General features: G+C 43.3%; 1 protein-coding gene across 1 annotated transcript in view; it reads left to right on the top strand.

Moving 5' to 3' along the window:
- Positions 1-3,428: 3,428 nt before the first annotated feature.
- Wdr41 (WD repeat domain 41) overlaps positions 3,429-21,729 on the top strand; it is a 49,713-nt gene continuing 31,412 nt past the window's right edge. The window contains exons 1-2 of the mRNA XM_059276525.1: positions 3,429-3,662; positions 5,703-5,818. Of these exons, the coding sequence (XP_059132508.1) occupies positions 3,612-3,662; positions 5,703-5,818 (167 nt within the window). The 5' untranslated portion in view covers positions 3,429-3,611. The remainder of the gene's footprint in view (positions 3,663-5,702; positions 5,819-21,729) is intronic.

Genomic DNA, 21,729 nt, shown 5'->3' with positions numbered 1-21,729 from the left:
GGCGAGTAGTGTCGCAACTCAACCTGTTCTCTGCCACGAGACTCAGCCTCACCTCGGACCCCAAGTGATGCACATAAGCAAACATGCACCGAACCCTCTGAAACCAAACCAAGACAACCCTTTCCTCTTTTGGTTGATTTTATCAGTATTGGTAACCGTGATGGAAGTCTTCGGAACATCAAAGTCGGTGTGGTTTTTGTAAAGCCATTATCGCTCCGACATGACATCTGCCCACTTTTCTCCTTTCCTTTGGTGACACTAGAATTCTTATGTTGGCTTACTTGATGTTCTACAGGCCTTTTAAAGTCTATGGTTTTTTCCCCCATGTTTTTCATTCCTTATATTAAGTCATTTTAATCCATCCTAGCTTTTGTTAGTTTGTGTTCACCGATTCTTCTGTCTGCTCAGATCCACTCTAGAACTCTTCCAATTTTTTTCATTTGTTTGTATATACTTTTTTCTGCTCCAGAATTTCCTTTTTACCATCTTCAGCCTTCTATGTGCATGAGTGCCACACTGAGCAATTGCACCGTGAGACCCACTCATCCTCTACTCTTCTCATTCTGTTTGGGCATTGTGGGTTTATACGCCTTTAGTTCTCTAAATTTATGACCAACAGTTTTAAAGTCTAGTGTTAAAGGTTTCTTTAGAGATTGTTACTGTTGATGAATTTTCCCTGTTGTGTGTGTGTGTGTGTGTGTGTGTGTGTGTGTGTGTGTTTCTGGTGTGTGGGTATATACATGTGTACATGTGTGTACATTTATGTGGAGACCAGAGTACAACCGTAGGTATTGTTCTTCTTGTACCATCCACCTTGATTTTTTTTTTTAAGCCAAGGTCTCTAACTTGCTTGGAATTTGCTACACAGGCTAAGCCAGGGAGTCCCAGGCATTTGCCTGACTTTGCCCCGCCCCTGTCTTTGCCCCGCCCCTGTCTTTGCCCCGCCCCTGACTTTGCCCCGCCCCCCAAGTGCTGGGAGTACAGCACATGCCACTGCACCTGGCTTTTTTTTTTTTTAAACATGGGTTCCAGGGATCAAACTCAAGACTCCTCATTCTTGCAAAGTAGCTCTTTCGTGACTGAACTGATTGCTCAGCCCAGATTTGTTCCTTTTAATAGGACACACCTTCCTGGTTCTTGATATGCTTCTGAGTCTTTGTTTCACTTGAAAACTGGCCATCTGAATCTTATAACTTGGTTTGAAATTACTGCTGAAGTGTCTCTCTATTCCAGGGATTAACCCGAGGAAGAAGCTTAAGGCTTTCTTGGGTCTTTTCTGAATCTGTGCTTTCCTTGGGTGTATATGGTGAATTTTTCCTAAATTCACGTATATACATGGCTGCCTTGACATATCCCATCCCCGAAACATCTACCTCTTAAATGGAAAAAGTGGAAAATTCGGGAAAGATGCTGCCCTTTCTCCAGCTGCTGAGGATGGAAACAAGAGTGGCAGTTCTGTGCAATAGACACTTTGCTCCTGGAAGGCAAAAGCTTTTCAACAGACTCTAGAATCCCTAACAGTGTCTTCTGACAGTCTCTGCTGTCACAATTGTCCCCAAGGTAGAGGGTGATTTCCTGCTGAGCTCCTCCCCTAGCTTCCCAGACACCACATAGAGTTCTTTCTTCACCAAGAGGAAGTGCTCATCCTTCTCAGTGCCCTCAAGGGCAGGCAGAACGTTCCCTAGCTTCCGCCATTGTGAAGGTGGATCAGCCCTGGAGGAGAGTGGAAGGTCAGGATAACTTTTCTGCTGTCTGGACAGCCATGCTGCCTTGTTTGAGGGTACTCCTTCTAGAACCGAAGTTCCAACACTTCTGGGCTTCCTTTCTCGGAAGGCAAGACTTTCCATCTTTGGGGCTAGTCTCTCTTCTGTCTGTCTGTCTGTCTTTTTTCACTTCACTGGGTTGTTTGGATAGCAAATAGAACACAACCTTTACCTGGTTATGTGATTGTTAATCTTAACTGTCGTCTTGACTGGGTTTAAAAATGACGTAAGAGAGACAGGTACACTTCTAGGCACGTCTTTGAGAATGCTTCTAGAGAGAATTAACTGTAGAGGAAAATGAGTGTCACCTTTTCCTGGGCTGGGAAAAAGGAGAGAGGCAGCTGAGCGCTGCTTCCTGGTGGCCCTGGTCTACGGTGCCCTCCTACTGTGATGAACTCTGACATCTATGAAACCGTGGACTAAACAGCTTCTCCTTCCCCTAAGTTGTCTTTGTTAAGTATTTGGTCACAGTGATATGAAAAGCAACAGACTTTGGAGTGGTTTTTTTTTATTTTTATTTTTACAGAGTGTACTTAGAATGAATAGGAATAATCACATTAAGTCCCAGAGGCCCCTAGGTCCTGACAACTTGAGCAGTTGCTTGTAGATAATATATTTAAGTGGAATATATAGCCCAGTCTTATTTTTGCCTAGGCCTTCCCGCTTTGTCCCTAAAGGCAGCGGTTTTTGTGATTCTTTATTGCATCTTAGTAATCCATATCCTATATATTAATGCACTGGATGGGAGATTTACATAAATTCCCCACAGAAATCTACTGCAAGGAGTCTCATTTGCACCTAACAAATACACATCCATGTGAGAACTGTAACCAACACATTTGTATGTAACAAATATTACAGCAGTAATTCTCAAGCCTTGCTATTCCAGAGAATCACCCAATGGCCTTTCTCCAAACCTTGATTTCTATGCTCCAACCACAGATATTATCACTTTTCTAAGTTTAGCGCGGAAGCCTGGACCCTACATTTTCAAAAGCTATCCAGGTAATTTTTGATACAAAGCCACGGTGTATAGCCACAGTCCTCTGACTGTTAAGAACATCCAGTGGTTGACATAGAATGTTTGGGGCTAGAAATGCTGCTCAGTGGTACAGCAGCTAATGCAAAGCCCTGGATTCCAGCTGCAGCGTGCCTGGAATGAAGCAGGGAGGGAGCGTCGATGGGGAGGGAGGGAGTGACATGGATTGCTTGGCTTTTACTTTCTGTTTTGGGAGACTGTCTTAAACGGTTTAGGCTACGGTTAAGAACAAGGTTTTGGAGTTTATAGGTTAGGTCTTAATTCCATCATGGCCACTTACTAGCGTTTATCTTTAGACATATTACCTAATCTTTAAGCGCTTCAGTTTCTTCATCTATAACAAGGAAAGTGTTATTTATGTGAGCATTTATGCAGACCGCACTGGCACAGTACTTGTACTGTAGCTGCTTTTTTTGATGTACGAGAGCGCCACTGGATTTGTTCAGGTGCAGAATTCTATTGCAGGCACACCTTCTCCATCCGGCTCTTGGGAAACCAGGAGGTTTCCTGGTGCGCATTCCAGAAGGCATCACAGGATTTGGACAAGGCAGGCCCTTCAGTGTGATGGCCGCAGCGCACATCCACCAGGGGGCGCCCGCACGACCTGCGCTCTTGCGCCAACCGCAGGGCCCCCACGCGCGTGCTCACTGGGGCCGCGGAACCTTCGCCTCCGCCGCGGCGGCTTTCCGTGCGGGCTCCCGAACTAGACTTCTGTTTTCCCGCTGCCTCGCCTCCGGCTCACCGGGCGGCAGCACCAGCGTCTGCGCTGCGCCGGTCTTCGCTGCGTAGGCCGCCGACGCCCCGGGCCGATGCTGCGCTGGCTGATCGGGGGAGGCCGCGAGCCGCAGGGCCTGGCCGAGGTAATCTGCGCGGGCCCGGCTAGCTGCGGGGCGGGGCGGTCTGAGGGGCGGGGCCAGGTCGTGGGCGGGGCGGGATGGCGGGTCCGGGTTGGCTGCGGGATGGGGTGGGCGGGGCTGGCTGGCTGGGGGGCGCGGCCGGGTTGGCTGCGGAATGGGGTGGGCGGGGCGGGTCCGGCCGAGGGGCGGGGCAGGGTGTGGCAGGCCCTCCGGAAGCGGGTTAGCAGCCTGGGGAAACAGAGGGCTGTGTAAGGGCCAACTTGTGTCAGTTTAGAAAAGTGGAACATGACCTACAAACCAGCAGGGCGACTGCCTCTCTTGGTGTATTTGAACTGATACCTTTTGCCTACACGGACTGGCATTTGCTTAAGGAATGTGGAATTAACTACTTGCTTTTCGAGAAACCAAGTCAAGGAAATGATTTCTGTTTATTTAGTACGTGTATGGTCTCATTGTCACATTTACTTATACTTAAAATAGTGAAATGATTTTGACACATTAAAAAAGTTGACGTCTGAAATTTGTTGCGTGTGCCACCTGAAACAGTTTGTGTTACATTTTCTTTCTCATAGGAAGCGTTTTACAGTTAGGATTATTGCGAACAACTTGGCAGTTTTAACTCCTTGAGCTTTGTCATTGACACCGTGATTTAAAACAACAACAACAGCAAAAAAACCCAACAAAACAAAACCACTTATTTCATATGATTCTGAAATCCTTCAGGTTATGGAAGAATTATTGCTTATTGAATGGTCACATAACATATATATGACAATCTGAATTAACCTGCTTGTTTGGTTAATATAGTATTTTTATTAACCAGTTTGGTCATGCCTGGTAAACTCTCACTTGTGGGAAGCAGGTTCCATAATTGAGTATCTGGTAAAGGGAGACAGGATGAGAGCAAAACCATCACCATGGGATGGACTTTCTCAGAAAGCATTAATGCATGCTGGTTCTTACATTTTGTTCATATAAAAGTACCTTGGTTGTGCAACTGCCTTGAATATGTACCCCTGATTTTCCCTAACATATGCAAGAACATTACCTTCAGCCTCTCAGTCTAAGTGATTCTCAATCCTTAGACAAGTTAATCTTGTCCCCTGAGAATAGTGCAGTGTCTACTGTTGGCCATGGTTAGGTGTGATGGGGGCAGTGTGTGAAAAAGAGAGGTTCTGGTAAGTATTCTAACACCTAGGAGAGGCCTCGGTAACAAAGACTTATCTAGTCCAAAATGTCACTCATGTCAAACTTAAGAACCCTTCTTAAGAACAAAGCTTTTTATGGTGAAATTGTGCAGGGGTTTGGCTCCAGAAATGGGGTCGATAAGACTTACCCTGAGAATTAAGTTACACAGCGAGTGTCCTTAGCACAGTGTCTGCTGTCAGCCTTCCAGATAATGCTCGGCATGGTGGAGCTACCTTTATCAATCTGGTTGTCCAGAGTGGAACCAGGAGTCTGAATTATTTCATTACGATCTTTATTCGTTAAGCAGACATCTTCGAAATGCTTGTGGTGGGTGACTATAGTCCGTGTTTCATACAGTCTGCAGCTTTGTTTCCAACAAGAGTGTGTGTGTGTGTGTGTGTGTGTGTGTGTGTGTGTGTGTGTGTGTGTGTGTAGGATGGAGGACGACTTGTAGGAGTCAGTTCTTTCCTTCCATCATAAGGGCCCAGGGATGGAACACAGGTCATTAGGCTTAGTGACAAGTGCCTTTCCTTGCTGAGCTATCTCCTTGGTCTTCAACAAATTTTGATTGAGAAACACTCCTAAAAAAAAGGTGAATTGGATTGGCCCAGTAGTTTTAAAGCCAGGCTTATTGAGCAACAAAATAAAATTTACTGTTTGCAAGTTTACTGTGGCTTAAAAATACTAAAGTTTTTGGTAACAGAAATAATTCCATGCAGGACTGGCAAATTATCCACCTGATAGTGTAGGAACATATGTATTAGTATTAGAATGTCATAGCGTGTGGCTTTTAAAAATCTTCAGTTTTATAAATCACGTTATCTTTCTGTTTTTGCTTTGTTTTCTCATGACAAGAAAGCTGCTTTGCAGACGATAGGAGAAGACCAAAGTCAGAACCCCTACACTGAGCTGCTGGTCCTGAAAGCCCATCATGACATTGTCCGGTTCCTGGTGCAGCTGGATGACCACAGGTAAGAAACTTACCCTGGCTAGTGGCCACTGTTCTGAAGGACGTTTTAGAGCATTTCTGTTAAAAACAACTTCAAAATTAATTCATCTTTTGTAAAAAAAAAAAAAAAAATTCAAGATTCTGATGATAATTAGATAAACAAAACCAACTGAAAGTAGTAACATTTAGTAGAAAGTTGAAATGGACTTTGAACCCTGATGAAAATATGTTTAATTCATTTAAGCCCAGTGTCACTTTGTCATATCTGGGGACTTGTAGATTATATTTGCTTGCTTTTTTATTTGATGTTTTGAAAAAAAATTGTCATGAGTTTTTAGAAATATTCATACTAGTTTAGAAGAAGCAAATGACTGTAAGAATTTGATTGAGGGACCGGGTAGTGGCGGCGCACGCCTTTAATCCCAGCACTCGGGTGGATCTCTGTGAGCTCGAGGCCAGCCTGGTCTACAGAGCAAGATCCAGGACAGGCACCAAAACTACACAGAGAAATTCTGTCTTGAAACCCTCCCCGCCCTCCCCGCAAAAAAACAAAGAATTTCTGGCTGTCAAATCTGAGGAACAAATTTGGGGCTTAAATATTAGGCACCTGTGGAATCCGCTGGTTTAGTGGCAGATAAAGTAAGGTTTCCACCTGAGTTTCTGTCATCGACAGACCCCTTTAAGACCATACACTGTTCTCCGATTCCATGGGTTGCATGCATGCGGTGTCTGCCCTGTTTGCAAGACACAGGTGCTCAGGTCTGAGGGCCGAGTGCTGGGCTGCAGTTACATCACTGATGATGTAATTTCCTAACCTGATCTCAAAGTGCTGTGAGTGAGGACTCCGCTCTTACTTATTATGATTTTTATTATTCATTAGTCTTAGAACTCAGCACAGTGACTTAACATGCAGTGTGTGCTGACAGGTAGCTGTTGAGGGAATAACCCTCCAGCGTATGCCGCTGGCCTGCAGCCCGCCCTCAGCTGCCCCAGCTCTGCCGTCCTTGCGGGCGGTCCCTCTGCTGACTTCGCTGCTTTTTTCTCTTGGGCTCCTGAGTGCCTGCTGTAGTGACTACTGTCACTCTCCTACTGCTGTGTGGTGATGGTCTTTTCAAATTTTTTATTATGTATCATTTAATTCTGATGCAAATGAAGTTAGGCCAAGTTTCAGAGATAGAGTTCTCCCCAGCATTCCCCTCACCTCGAATGCCAGCCACCGTCTGTGTTTCCACATCATCTGCACTTCTGACCAGCTAGCAACAGGTCCCAACCACTTCCTTGGGTTTGAAAGTTCATTGGAACGACTCAGCAAAGAATTGTACTAATTCATGGTTACAGTTTTGTTATAAAGTAGACATCAGGATCTGCAGGGTAGATTGCCATAGAGGGAGGTGGAGAGTCGCAAACGCAGAAGCTCCAGGTCCTCGGGGCTTGCTGCCTTCCTGATACATGGTGTGTACTGCCAGGATGGGAGCCCATTGGAGCGCTGGGCTTGTGGTTTTTGAGTGGGGTGTCACTGTGTAGGCGTGTTTGTGCAGTGAGTCATAATCACATCACTCTGCTCCTTCCCTTGGAAGTTGGAAAGTTGGTCTGCTCTCCTGTGGTATCACCAAGCCCAAGACTTCTCATGGCTCATCTCTTCAGCATAGCCCACCACCTTGCCACAGTATTGTAGACCAAGACATCCACTAGCATGAATGTTGAAGCCACTTCCATCACTAAGGAAATTTCAGGGGTTTAGAAGCCCTCTTCTAGGAACTGAGGGCCAAGGCCAACAAAATACTTACATGGTATGTCTCAACCATTGTTTGAAAAGATTTGCCTCTTATGCATGTTACTAGCCAGATTGCATTGTTTCCTTAGTGTGCTGGAAGATAACCAAGTCCCGGCATGGAAGTGTAACATAGCCTGCTTGTGCCTTTAGTTAATATTTGTTTTCACTAAATCTTTGGAAGTATAATATTTATGTATTGAAATGACCATTTCTGTGGGAAACAGCATTTCTGAAAGCTGGAAGTTTTGAGTAACTGCAGGTTTCATGTGTCATATTTTATCCTAATAAGTTGCTGAGATAATAACTTAATAGCCACTATTATATAGGCCTTAAGGAATACTAAAATCATTTTGTTTGTAAGACTAGGTAATAAATATAGAGCATCCTTTCAGGATGTAATCTTTAAGTTTTATGCAGACTGTTAGGATTCCATGTTCATGCTGTCTGTCCTTTATGATATGTCCTCTAGGTTATTATTACATAGTCAGAAGAATCTGAAAACAGGGTTAGTTGTGTGATAGTGGTTATTGAGTAAGTGCTGACAGATAGTACATTTTTTCGTGTGACTCCTGAATACTTCATCTAGTTAATGACAGGACCAGTCTGTACCCAGTCAAAGCTGTAGCTGAGAGTAGCAGAGATTGGTTGCTCAAGCATCACCCCAAACTTACTGGTGTGAAGCAAAGCAACCACCACATACTTAGCCTTAGCTTTTTATTCCGTCAGATGGTAGTTTTGACTTGACTCACCTGGTCAAGTCTTTTCATTTGGGATTTCAATCAGGTCCATGTGGGAGTCTGTGACCAGCTGGTCGGCTGGCTAAGGTGAGATCGGGCGGCAGAATGGCAACTTTCATGGAGTTGGTGCTTTTCACGGAGTGATGTGGAGTTGGGACATCAACAGGCCAGGTCCAGAGCAGACATGTCTCGGCTGATGCCATGTTTGCCGCTGTTCCGTTGACCAGGTCGTGTAAGAGGTGACACAAGTCCACCGAGGTGAATCAGTGCTCCATGTGTGGACAACTAGGTCCTATTGTGACTGTAGGAGTAGGGGGTAGTTTATGGCCCTGTTTGCTATGTGCCGCAGTGAATTTCAGTGTCTAGAATGGACAAGAAGCCTGCCTTTTGCCCTTAGCAATACAGTGGTGACTGACCTTCCCAAATCACTTTGAGTTCTTTCTGATTTACATATAGTTAAAAGGCTCAGTTGTAGACCTGTAGAACATTGAATTTCTATGTTCTTTAAAAAATTTATTCTATAGCAAAAAAAATCCTCAAAAATAAAGATATAACAAATAGATGAAAAATCTATTAATTACAATATTAGGAAAATAATTAGATCTCTGTCAATGATTTTCCTGTAAAGTTTGGTGCCCTCCCCCACACCCCCTGTATTGGAGATTGAACCCAGGGTTTCATGCATTCCAGACAAGCATTGTACCAGCTGAGCCAATGCCCAGCCCCCAAAGTGCTTTTAAGAAATTCAATAAATAATGTTTGTGCCTATTGATGGGATATTTTCATTTCTAATAGTTGGGATTGTCTTTGTTGTGTTAGCACATTATTAATTTCCAGAAAATACTTACCTAGTTTTTAAACAAAATCTCTGTGTTATACTTTTTCTTTATTTACTTATTTGTAGTTTTTGTAGGCGTTACATTCTGGTTGGCCAGCTGTTGTAATCCAGGTTTCACGCTTCAGGTCTTTAGATAATATCATCTGATTGAAAATTTTGCAGAAGGATTTTCTTGTTTTCTCAGTGGCTCGCCTAAAACCAGTGAGTGGAAAAATTTCTCGATTGGTTTTTGAAGATACCAGATAAATCCCGTATATCACCTAACAGACAGCTGCCTTTTCTTCTCTTCTTTGGTATTTTTTGAACATGAAGTGAGGGTCATATTGATTGGGAGCTCTTCTTCAGAAGGCTAAGCCTCAGCAAGACTCTTCCAGAACATGGGCTGTGTTGAAATTGCATGCGGTGCTCTGGCTGACACATCACACTAGCTCACAGCGCAGTCTGAGGCTAGCTCGCTCTGTTGCTCATTGCCCGTTCCTGGCTCCTCAGGAAGCAGACAAGGTTATATAGGATGACAATCATGACTGGAGAAGAAGCCGATGACCCGTGAAGCCTAGACTGCAGGAAAAGGTGTTTCTCGGGAGCTGGGGAAGCTGAGTTTCTAAGACAGTATTGTTTGGCAACCCACTGGGAGCGAAAAGTGTGCTCTGCCTTTAAGAAGGTATTTTTAAGTTGAGAATATCCCTTCTCACTTCCTACATTCAGAGGATAGAAATCAGTAATCAAAATGGCTCAGAGAGCTGAGGAAGGTGGCAGGTGCCTGTAATTGTAGCATTAGAGAGGCCAAGGCAGGAGGATCAGTAGGTTTGAAGCCAGCCCGGGCTATATACTGAGCTCTAGGCTGTAGGGTAACACTCTGTCTCAGAAAAACAATTTTAAAAATTGTTCTGAAAATGCAGTAGAATTAAGGAGGCAGACTGTCTTGCATTCTAGGTTCCTATAGACACACTATAGTAACGTTATGTGTGTGCATTAGAAAAAAGGACAAAGCAGGATCGGACAGAGGATGCTGTCTGAATGCTGATGAGACCTGGTTGTGTCCCATGGGGAGTTGTTGGGTGCATTCTCTGGACAGAAACAGTGAGGGCGTGTGTCACTTCCCTTGATGGCCCTGTGCTGAGATTCATCAAGCAGAGGAGGCCCCCAGTGTAACGTCTTGCTTAGTACCCAGTCCTGGAGACAGTCCAGTTTGACTTTGAAATGGACCTGAAGTCCACAGCTGGATGCAATTGGACAACACATTCCTCACAGCTGGGCAGCTAGTCCCCTCCTGAAGTCTGGAAGGTGCTTATTTGGAGCTGATATACTTCCAATATTGCATGTTAGGCAATTTAATTTTTAAATTGTATAAACAAAGTCATGTGGGCCTTTGGGCAGCTTTTTAAGAAGCTATACCTGGGAAAAGCTATAAACAGACCCTTTTTATCACAAGTTTCAGTAGCCAAACAGTTATTAACAGACTTTGTAGCAAGTTTTTAAAGTGTATGCCTTCCAGTCTGGCATTCTGACTTACTGTAGTAGATTTTTCTAAGGCCCATTTAATGCCAGTAAATGGATAATGTAAATTTAATGCCAAGTAAACAACCAACCTTGTTCTGGTCCAAGAGTCTCAAGTGACGTGTAAATGTGCCTGTTGTTTTGGGGTGTACTTTGAGTGGAGTGACTCAGAGCGTGGCCCTGTCATTTGGCATGTGTCTCTCCACCTTTCCTTTTTTCTTGGTGCAGTTTTTGTCTTCTGACTGTATTTTAGAAGTGCCACTATGTAGCTCGAGTTTTCCTGCCTGGCCCACAGTCAGGACAAATCTCTCTCACCTGCCAGTCCCACAGCCTCTCAGACCCGACCAAGTAAACACAGAGACTTATATTGGTTACAAACTGTATGGCCGTGGCAGGCTTCTTGCTAACTGTTCTTACAGCTTAAATTAATCCATTTCTATAAATCTATACTTTGCCACGTGGCTCGTGGCTTACCGGCATCTTCACATGCTGTTTCTCATCGTGGCGGCTGGCAGTGTCTCTGACTCAGCCTTCCACTTCCCAGCTTTATTCTCCTCTTTGTCCCGCCTATACTTCCTGCCTAGCCAACGGCCAATCAGTGTTTTATTTATTGACTAATCAGCAACACATTTGCCATACAGAACATCCCACAGCACCCCTACATTTTGTTCAGTTAGCTACATGTAAGGTTTGAGAGGGTAACAAGAGTGGGAACATTGTAGCTGCTGCATGCCGGTAGCATCATTGAATTTGGGGATGAACACAGAATTTGTATACTCACATTTCAGCTTTAAATCCTACCTTTTAGCAATAAAGTTGTATAATGTCTAGGTAAAATCACTCTTCCTCAGCTAAAAAAACCCCTTATTTGAAAATCACTGCCTTAATATCTTTGAACTAGAGTTCACAAACCTGTATGGCAGTTTGAGTGTGGATAAGGAAATAACCGTGGTGAGTTGGAGCATCACACACATGTCTAAATCCTACGTGTTCATAATGATCTTTAAAAAGGGAACTTACTGCTTACTGTAGGAGAAGGAAATTGATAACGGACCAAAATCAAGACCTGTACTGCTTTTCGTATTTAAACTGTCTTAGGATCAGTATCAGTAATATTTTGGGAGGGAAAGAAAAATCTTCCTTGTAGAAGAATTGAAGCTAGGAAGAACAGTAGAATTGAGTATCAAAATTTTGTAACCTCTGATGTGCAGGGGATAAAAAGAAAGCTTTTTTCTGTGTGCATCATAGGTTCGTTACAGAAGCTTCATAGGTTAAACTGATTAACAAGAGAAATACACATGTAATGTGTGCATTATGCCTACATACCAGAGTTCTCAGTGATGAATAAACTCAAGGCAGTGACGAACTTGTCCCATGAGTGTGGTGGTGGTGGGGGTTGTAAGAGAACCTCAGATTTATTTTTATGTATATGGGTATTTGGCTGGCATGTATGTCTTTGTATTACTTGCATGCTGGGTACCACAGAGGCCGAAGAGGGCATCAGATCCCCTGGAACTGAATTAAAGACAATTGTGAGCCACTCTGTGGTGGTTGGGAATCAAACTCTGGTCCTCTGTAAGAGCAGTCAGTGTTCTTAACTGCTCAGCCATCTCTCCAGCACCCCTAAGGTGGTATCTTACAGAGAGAACAGCAAGTTCTTAATGATGAGTAACTCAGTTGTACTTAAAACTTGGGGTTTATTTAGCATCATAAGGAGAACAATCAGTGTGTTGAGAAGTGGCAAGGCAAAGGATTGGGACTGTGAGTTTCTTGTGGTGAATCCTGAGAAGACAGATAGACACTTTGGGGAAACTACTGGTTGGATAGAGCTAGTGAGTGAATAAAGTCTGCATGTGTAGGCTTTATCTGTCCCAGCCCATCTCTAGTCATAAGGTTGCTACCCTCCACAAAGATGGTCCGTGTTGTTTTCAGAGGCATGGGGTAGATAGATCCATCCTTTCTTCCTTCCTTCCTTCCTTCCTTCCTTCCTTCCTTCCTTCCTTCCTTCCTTCTTTCTTTCTTTCTTTCTTTCTTTCTTTCTTTCTTTCTTTCTTTCTTTCCACTTACCTTCTGCTGTAAATAATTATATCAGGTATAGTTGGGGATTATATACTAGAGTCTCCTCAAATGAAATAATTTTTCTTTACATCACACACAAAAGGACTTCCTTTTTTGAGAACATATATAGTTTTCAGTTATATTTCATGATGGAGTATATAGATTGCCTATGAGGGGACCTTACTAACAGATCCAATTAAAATCTAGTGACATCTTTAGATTTAGATATGTCAGTCTACTGAAAACACAAGATAAAGGCACATGTGAAATGACATCACAGGAATGTAGCCAGCAAAATACAGACTTAAGAATACTGCCAGACTGAAGACTCTTGGCAGGACAAATTGCAAGGAAAATCACATGAAGAGCAAATACGTAGACTAAAAGCAACTTTAGAAGTCTGTACAACGGGCTGGAGAGATGGCTCAGAGGTTAAGAACACTGCTTGTTCTTCCAAAGGTCCTGAGTTCAATTCCCAGCAACCACATGGTGGCTCACAACCATCTGTAATGAGATCTGGTGCCCTCTTCTGGCCTGCAGGGATTCGTGCAGACAGAACACTGTATATGTAATAAATAAATAAATCTTTAAAAAAAAAAAAAAAAATCTACCTCATTCTTTTAAAAAAAAAAAAAAAAAAAAAAAAGAAGTCTGTACAACAATTGTAATACATGGACCTTGTCTGAATCTTGCCTCTAATAGTAAACTTAAAAGCTCTGGGAGACAGTGAGGGGAATGTGACCACTGAGTACATGAAAACGTTAGGAAAGTAAATGTTCCGTAGGCAGCGCCTTTAGGGGTGACGGATACCGAGGAGTTATGGCAGGGGTGCTCCTGTTGATTTCTTTGTCAGGGGGTGGAAAGGTTAAAACAAAGTTTGTTTCCTGCTTCAGAGAACTGTTACACAGAGGGAAGGTTGGCCTTCAATTTTTCTGAAAAAATCCAGTGTGTTCAGCTGGACAAACGATTGCGTCCGTTTTTAGTCATTATACAGTGAACTGCAGGTTGGCTTCAAGAACAAAGAAGAAAAGCAGACACACAACATTTACATAGTGAGACTGCAGCTGATTGAGGGAGTTCTGATTCTGATTACTATCCTGCCAGTAGGGAAAGAATAAGGAATGCTAAATCTCAATACCACACTCAGAGCAAAATATCAATAATCTCATTTTCCCCATATCTAGAAAGCACATATGTGGGATAAGAGTCATAAATATTGGGAAATGAAGGGTACACACTGAGCGGTTGTTCCCGCTGATTTCGCCCTTCCTCGGAGCTCAGAAGGAGAATGACCGTTTGTGCAGAAGATGGAGTGAGGTGTTGTTAGAACGCCTTGAAGGCAGAAGGAATGCACGTCGGCTTCTCCAGTGAAGACAGCCTTTGTGAGGAAACAGGTTCTTTTGTAAGTCGAGCTTTTAACTTAGACCTTAAAAATGTCAAAGTAAAACCACAGACAGCAGAAACTTCCTCAGTTTACTTAGACAGAGGCTTTCCAGAACCTTCGCCATCACATTGCCCAGCTGCCCTTAGGGGAGGCTCAGCCTTGGTGGTGGTGAGCACCAGGCTGGCGCACAAATCTGACAGTGGAGAATATTCTTTCCATGGCGACCAAATGCACTGTTTTCCTCCGGCTTTCTCTCACCACCTTCCTTGACTTTGTCGCAAGAAGTGTCTGGGGTGACACATGTACTGATTTTTTTTTTCATATCCCCCGCATCACCCCATGTGAACCCTCCTCTGCTGGAGCAGCAGCCTGTGCCCCGAAGTGTCCCGATGAAGCGGCACACACTAGCTCTGATGTGTTGTAGAACATTCTGCGAGGAGGGTTTGGGTGGGGACAAACGACAGTGTTGGCATTCATAAGTACTAGACAGGAGACGAGTACACGGGATTTTTATTGTACCGTCCTCCTCATCTTTGTATACATTTAAATTCGCCAGAATGGAAAGTATGTATTTGGTATAGAAGAAATGAAACTGCCAATATAAAAGGTTATTTTTGTTTTAGAATCATAAATGTTTTTATGTATTTACTTTTTTATATATGTTTGTGTATGTGCATATGCAGTGTGTGTGTGTCTATGTATGTGGAGGCCAGCGGTCCAGCTGGTGACCTCCATCACTCTCCACCTTAGCTTTTGAGACAGGATCTCTCGTTGAATCTGAGGATCTCTCGTTTAATCCAGGACTCTCCCTTTTGGCTTGCCTGCCTCTACCCAGCCCTCCAGCTCTGTGTTAGAGATATGTGCTGTCATGCTTGGCTTTTTATTGCATTCTGGGGATCCCAACTGAGGTCATAGTGTATACGTGGCAGGCGCTGTATGAACTGAACCATTTAAAGCAGTCCAATGTGGGGTCTGTAAAGTTAAAACAATGTTATTAACACCTGTGTGCCTTCGAGAGCAGAACTGGTTGGGAATAAATGCAGGAATTGCATCACCAGGCATGCATTACTAGTTCACTAGAGCTGGAGCTGAGGAGAGTTCTGAGGAAAAGCTGGTTTGAGGGATGCCGCTGATGGCAGACACAGCCGCTTTGCTCAGGCTTCACCCTGAGTCAGGTAACCCCCTCCCTGAGGAGAGACGCCAGAGAGAACCTGACAGTGGAGCCTCCCACTCACAGGGAGGCTTACCTCAGAAAGAACAGACCGGAATGTTCTCTCTATTCACAGACAAATCCACGGAGAAAACCCAGAAAGGGCCGAACTGAGCGTGTTCAATGCAGCCTCTTTGTAAGGGGAGCGGAGAGGGAGCCAGGCCTGTTTGTCTAGCTGTAGAGATCCCCTCACAGAAACACGAGTTCAGGGGAATGGAGGCCTCCCCTAGTAGAAGTCCTGCTCTGTGAAACATTCCTGATGTTAAGTTTCAAACTGGGGACAAATGGCTGAGGTAGGTGCCTATTTAACATATCGAAGTGGACCTGGCCTCCGGGTTCTCCCAGCATCCCTCAGTCCCTGCCTATTCCAGGATGTGGCCCTCTACCCTGAACTCCTCAGCCCAGCTGCCCTTCCCCCAAAGGCTCTTCCCTGTATACTCCAGATCTTTTAGTTAAGGCCCCTTTTGTATCTTTGGCCTCCCAGCTGTTGCCCCTGGCTCCCTTCCCCTGCCTCTCTCTCCACATGGCCCGATCCCCCTGTCCACTCTGGACTCTCCCAGATGTCCCTTTCTCCACCTCTGCCCTTTATCTCTAATAAAGTGTCTCCTCCTCCACACTCGGGGCAGTCATGTCCTTTCCTTCCCCTTTCGTTTCTTTTTTTTTAGTCACCCACCTTTGCTGTCCTTTTTTAAAACAGTGTCTTCCATACAGTCTAGGCTGGCTTCTAGCTCACGTCAGTCCTCCTGCCTCAGCCTCCCAGAGGCAGAGGGATTATGGGTGTGAGCCACCACATCTGCCATCTCTGTTCTATTTCTGAGCAAGAGTGGACCTCAACAATTAAACTGTTGGACTTGTGTTAATGTAATTTCCCCCCCTCTGTGCTGGGCGTCAAACCCAGGCCCTTGCATGTGTAAGACAAATGCTTTACCATTAAGCTGCTTTCCTAGCTTATAGAATCCATTTTCCATAGTGAAGGGAAACGTAGTTTATGTTCAGGTGAATCTAGTGAAGCATCAGTGGTATTGATGCCTCTGGTTCCTGTGTCGATATTCCTGTCAATGTCCTTCTGAGTGTTTGTCTCTGTGAGTCCCTTCAAGAAGTTCTAGTATACAAAGACCCATTTGAAATGATAATTGTTATTTTTAGCTTTACCTGTTTTTACCTAGGCCTTGCAGAAGTATCCATTCAACTTCCTTTTATTTATTTACCATGCTATGGAAAGTCCTTGTGGGTTGGGTAGCAAGGCAGTCAGCAACTGGTTTCTGTAGTGCCATACTTTGGCTTTTCCACCTCCTTACAGTTTATGCGGATGCTGAATACAGAAAGATTTGCACTTAGGCTTTTGGATTACACTTTTTGCCATGTCCTTGAATTTGTAGGACTTGACCTAATTGAAATTGCTTCACATGAGTAACAGATACTGAATGAACATTTAGGTAGTAGACACAAATTCTTTGTGAAACTGCCGTATTTTGTATCAATCTTTGTAGAGCTCTGCTGTACCCTTAGCATACAGTTGGCAAAAATAAGAACATGTGTTCTGAGATGTTCAAAGTGGAGGTGTTAGAGGAGCAGTTTCTTACATCGACGCCATGAGACTTCTGTGTGGACTCAGTCTAGATCCTGTAGTGGGATTCAGAATGCTGCATTGTAAGCTCCTGCAGGACCGGGACTGTTCCGTACTCATCCTGGTTTCAGCTAAGGTGTGTATACACAGACGACACAGATGGGTTCCCTAATGACAAAGTTACTTTTATAATTAGCGTAGGAGAGGGTGGAGCCGTCTAGGTCTGCTACAGCTCCTTATTAAACTGCCTCGGCCTCTCCCTGTGAAACTTGTTTTTCCATGTATGTAACTTTTTATAAGCCATTTAATTATGTCGTCTCAAAGACTGTGTTAAAAAGTTTTCATGGTTCTGAACATTGAACTTTGGCCTTCTAAATTCTAGGCAAGCATTCTACCACTGAACTATATTCCCAGCCCCTGAATTTTTAAGACAGAGTCTCCCTATGTAGCTCAGGCTAGCCTTGAACTCAGTATGTATTCAGACTGACTTCAGACTTTTCACCCTTTGGCCTCTACTTTTTGAATACTTTTAAAAACTTGGTTTGAAGGTAACTAAGGAATGCTGAGAGAGAGAAATAGTCTTCCCCAGGGAAGAGCACACCAACTGGTTATCTAATACGAAATGATCAGCCCTGGAAACATACCTACAAGTAACCTTACACAGACTGAGCAGGTTGTATTTACGTATTCATGAATATATGTTAATACATACACACATATATATATATATATAACAATATATTGTTATTGTTATATATGCAAAATAATAATGAAAACAGAGGCCATGGATCTGAAAGAACAAGGAGGAGTACATGGTAGTATTTGGAGGGATGGAAGAGAAATGAGAAATGATAAAATTAGAATCTCAAAAAAGTAAAAGAAATAATTCAAAACATATAAAGCAAAAACAATCAAACAAATTTGGTTTCAAATTAAGAAAACCTCACAGGTATACATAAGAATGGGAATGTGTGAGAAATAAAAGGAGTTTATTTTTGTGCGGTAGGAATCCAGTTTTAATTAAAGGCAGTATATTGACATATTAGTCATGCTAAAATGAAAAGACAAAGTTACATTAATAGCATTAATGATTCCAATTTGCAGTGATCTGTAACACTTAAATTTTTGCTTATTTGTTCCTTTAACAAGCATATCATTTAATCACCTTTAAAATGCTTATTTTGAAATTAAAGTATGACTTCAGGTATAAGCTCTTACATGTAAAGAAATCATCAACTTTATCTTTTTTTTTTTTTTTTTTTGGTTTTTTGAGACAGGGTTTCTCTGTGTAGCTTTGCGCCTTTCCTGCAACTCACTTGGTAGCTCAGGCTGGCCTCGAACTCACAGAGATCCACCTAGCTCTGCCTCCCGAGTGCTGGGATTAAAGGCGTGCGCCACCACCGCCAGGCTTTTTTTTGGTTTTTCAAGACAGGGTTTCTCTGTGTAGTTTTGGTGCCTGTCCTGGATCTCACTATGTAGACCAGGCTGGCCTCGAACTCACAGAGATCCGCCTGGTTCTGCCTCCCGAGTGCTGGGATTAAAGGTGTGTGCTGCCACCGCCCGGCCATCAACTTTATCTTAACAATGACAAAAATGCCTGAAAAGCAAGTAATTCTTAGACCCATCAGTACAGTGATGGGTCATTAGCATGGAAAGGATGAGTTTGATGAATTTCTGAAAATCCAAATTAGACTAATTCAAGGCTGAGAGATACCAGGGACTGCATGTTTAGGGGAATCTCCACAATTTTAGGGGATTGACAATCTTATCAAATGCACAGAAATTCTAGAATATCGTGGCTCATTGGAGTAGCTAAGGGATGGGAATCAGTCAGCAGGAGCAAGGCTTCAAGGAATTCCACTGAGAATTTACAGCTGTAGAAGCCAGGGAGAGGAGCAGGGAAGTGTGATGGGTTGCCATACATTGTGGATGAAAAACAACATGTGAAAGCCATAGAACACCTTCTACATAGACTCCCAAAAGACTGGGCTGAGTAATAAAACTGCGCTTTCCCACATCTGCCCTCCATCCCAGTGTCTTACAGTTGAAAGAACACAAGATGCAGACTACACACTAATATTTAAGAACACTTGAACTCAAGATGGCAGAGAAGAACAAGGACACCATAAGGACTTGCATTCTCAGTTCCATTTATCTAAAAACCTTCAAACATTTTTACCCATTTATATTATTTAGAAGTGTTTTTTAAATTTTAAATATCTTGAGATACTTTCTAGCTATCATTTTGATACTGATTTATAGTTTAAGTTCACTGTGTCCTCGTGACATATTTTGTATAATTCCTATTTGTTTTAAGTTGCAGTTTATCCTATAATTTGTAATTCAGTCTTTCCTGGGGAATACTTCTCAAAAGCTTGAGAGGACAATGTATTCTGCTGCTGTTACATTTGTATTCTATGTGCTCTTCAAGTCATGTGTACGTTAATGAGTTTCTGCATTCTGGATGTATTAATTACCAATGAAAAGATGTAGCAGGCACATCTCTAACAGTTTAAACCCGCAGCAATTCGTCAGACTAGGAAGTGCTGCGTGATAAAGATTCATCAATGCAGTACTTGTCATAGTTACTGCGATCAGACACCATGATAAAGGCAGCTTATGGAAGGAAGAGTTTATTGGGGGATTACAGCTTCAGAGGGTTCGAGTCCGTGACCGTCATGTCAGGGACCATGGCAGGCAGGTAGACATGGAGCTAGAACAGTAGCTAAGAGCTTACACCTTGATCCACAAGCTGGAGGTGGAGAGAGCTAACTGGGAATGGTGTGGACTTTCGAAATCTCCACCCCCAGAGACACACCTACTCCAACAAGGCTGTACCTTTTCATCCTTCCAAACAGTTCCACCAAACAGTTCCAACTGGGATTTAGTTTTGGATAAGCTGCTGTAATATGACTAATCTTTAGTGATCTTTAGAGTTAAATAGATAATTCTAGCCCACAGATGACCTCCTAGCCTTTTGTTAGTTATCTTATGAGAGATGCCAGTGTTTAGCAAAGTAATTGGTTTGCTTTTCAGAGCATTGTTTCCACTTTGGAGCAGTACCAGTAAATACAGAAATGGCCAATAAATAAGTCAGCCATAGAATATATATAAGAAAGCTGAAAGGCTGACTAATCTACAAATGGGTAATTGACCTTTGAGCAATAAAAATTGGCTGTGCTTTCATGCGTTAGCATTGAGCGTTGTTTAGAATTAACTTGGTTTGCTACTGATTAAATTCCAGTTGGCAGCGAGGTGCTCGCTGTCTCATTTCTAAGCCCTCAACAGTTTGGGCTCAACTCTCATGAAGAACTCATTTCTCTTCGTGAGATTCAAACATGATAAACCAATAATGAGAAGTTAAAAATCGGGTGTAGAAAAAGAAGTAGTTTAAACCTGCAGCCTTTCTGAATGGGTGAAAAGCAATTACAAGGGTTTGCGGAATCAATAGAAATTGATGTTTTATACCAAAGGAAACTTACGACCTTGAGCCCAGCCCTCGCTGTTCCCACTCTATAATACAAAGGAATCAATGGGCCCCCAAACCAAGCTACTCAAGATTTACTTCCAGCAATTACTGTTGGTACTCAAGGTAGTGCTGAGTATTTGGATTTGGAGAGCAGGTCATTAAGCAAAGAAAAATGAAGTTTTTAAATTTTTTTTTTCAATTTTGTTCTTTGAGAGCTGTATACATGTATACAACATGTGTTTGATGATTTTCGTCCCTTAGTCCCTCCCTTTCAACTCTACTGGTGTTCTTCCCCCCCTCCCGCCCCTCCCGGACATTGCTTTCATAACTTAATGGGCTATTTTTTAATCAGTTACTTCTGCTGGTGTATACATGGGCTTAGGACAGCCATTCTCTTTTTACTCACCAGAATTTGTAAATCTCTCACGTTTTGAAGCGATGAACATAAACGGTGTATATGCATTTGACATGAACTGTTGTGTGATTCTAACTAGTTAGCTAAGGCATCTTGATAGTCTTTCCATTAAAAATGTGTAGTGTTTCACTAAAAATTACTTAGCCACACAACTGTCACCCACATTCAAAGGGCTTAGTTTGGTCCCATGCAGGTTCCCTAGCTGTCAGTCTAGAGTCAGTGAGCTCCCACTAGCTCAGGTCAGCTGCCTCTGTGGGTTTCCCATCATGATCTTGATCCCCCTTACTCATGTAATCCCTCCTCCCTCTCTGTGACTGGACTCCAGGAGCTCAGCCCAGTGCTTAGCTGTGGATCTCTGCATCTGCTTCTATCAGGTACTGGGGATGAAGGTTCTATGATGACAATTAGGGTAGTCACCAATCTGATTACAGGAGAAGGCCAGTTCAGACACCCTCTCCACTCTTGCTTGGAGTCTTAGCTGGGGTCATCCTTGTGGAATTCTGGGAATTTCCCTAGCACCAAGTTTCTCCCTAACCCCATAATGGTTCCTTCCCTGTCCCTCCCCCGACTTGACCATCCCCTCGTGTGGCTTGGGCAGTTTGTGGGGCCACTGGCGGTGGGACCAGGATTTATCCCTAGTACATGAACTGGCTTTTTGGAGCCCATTCCCTATGGAGGGATGCCTTGCTCAGATTCAGTACAGGGGGTAGGGGCTTGGTTCTCCCTCAACTTGATATGCCAGACTTTGTTGACTCCTCATGGGAGGCCTTACCCTCTCTGAAGAGTGGATGAGGGGCGGGGTGGGGGGAAAGTGGGGGGTGAGTTGGAGAAAGGGAGGGAAGGGGGACTGTGGTTAGTATGTAAAATGAAAATAAAATTTAAATAAATAAAAGAAAACCTGCTTAGCATCTGCCTGATTGTATTTGATCTCTTACCTGTAACTGTGGGAGATCTGATGAGGGTTTTGAAGTGAGAACTGAATGT

Source organism: Peromyscus eremicus, chromosome 11, assembly GCF_949786415.1.
Source record: "Peromyscus eremicus chromosome 11, PerEre_H2_v1, whole genome shotgun sequence".
Lineage (NCBI taxonomy): Eukaryota > Metazoa > Chordata > Mammalia > Rodentia > Cricetidae > Peromyscus > Peromyscus eremicus.
This window is presented reverse-complemented; position numbering and strand designations above follow the sequence as displayed.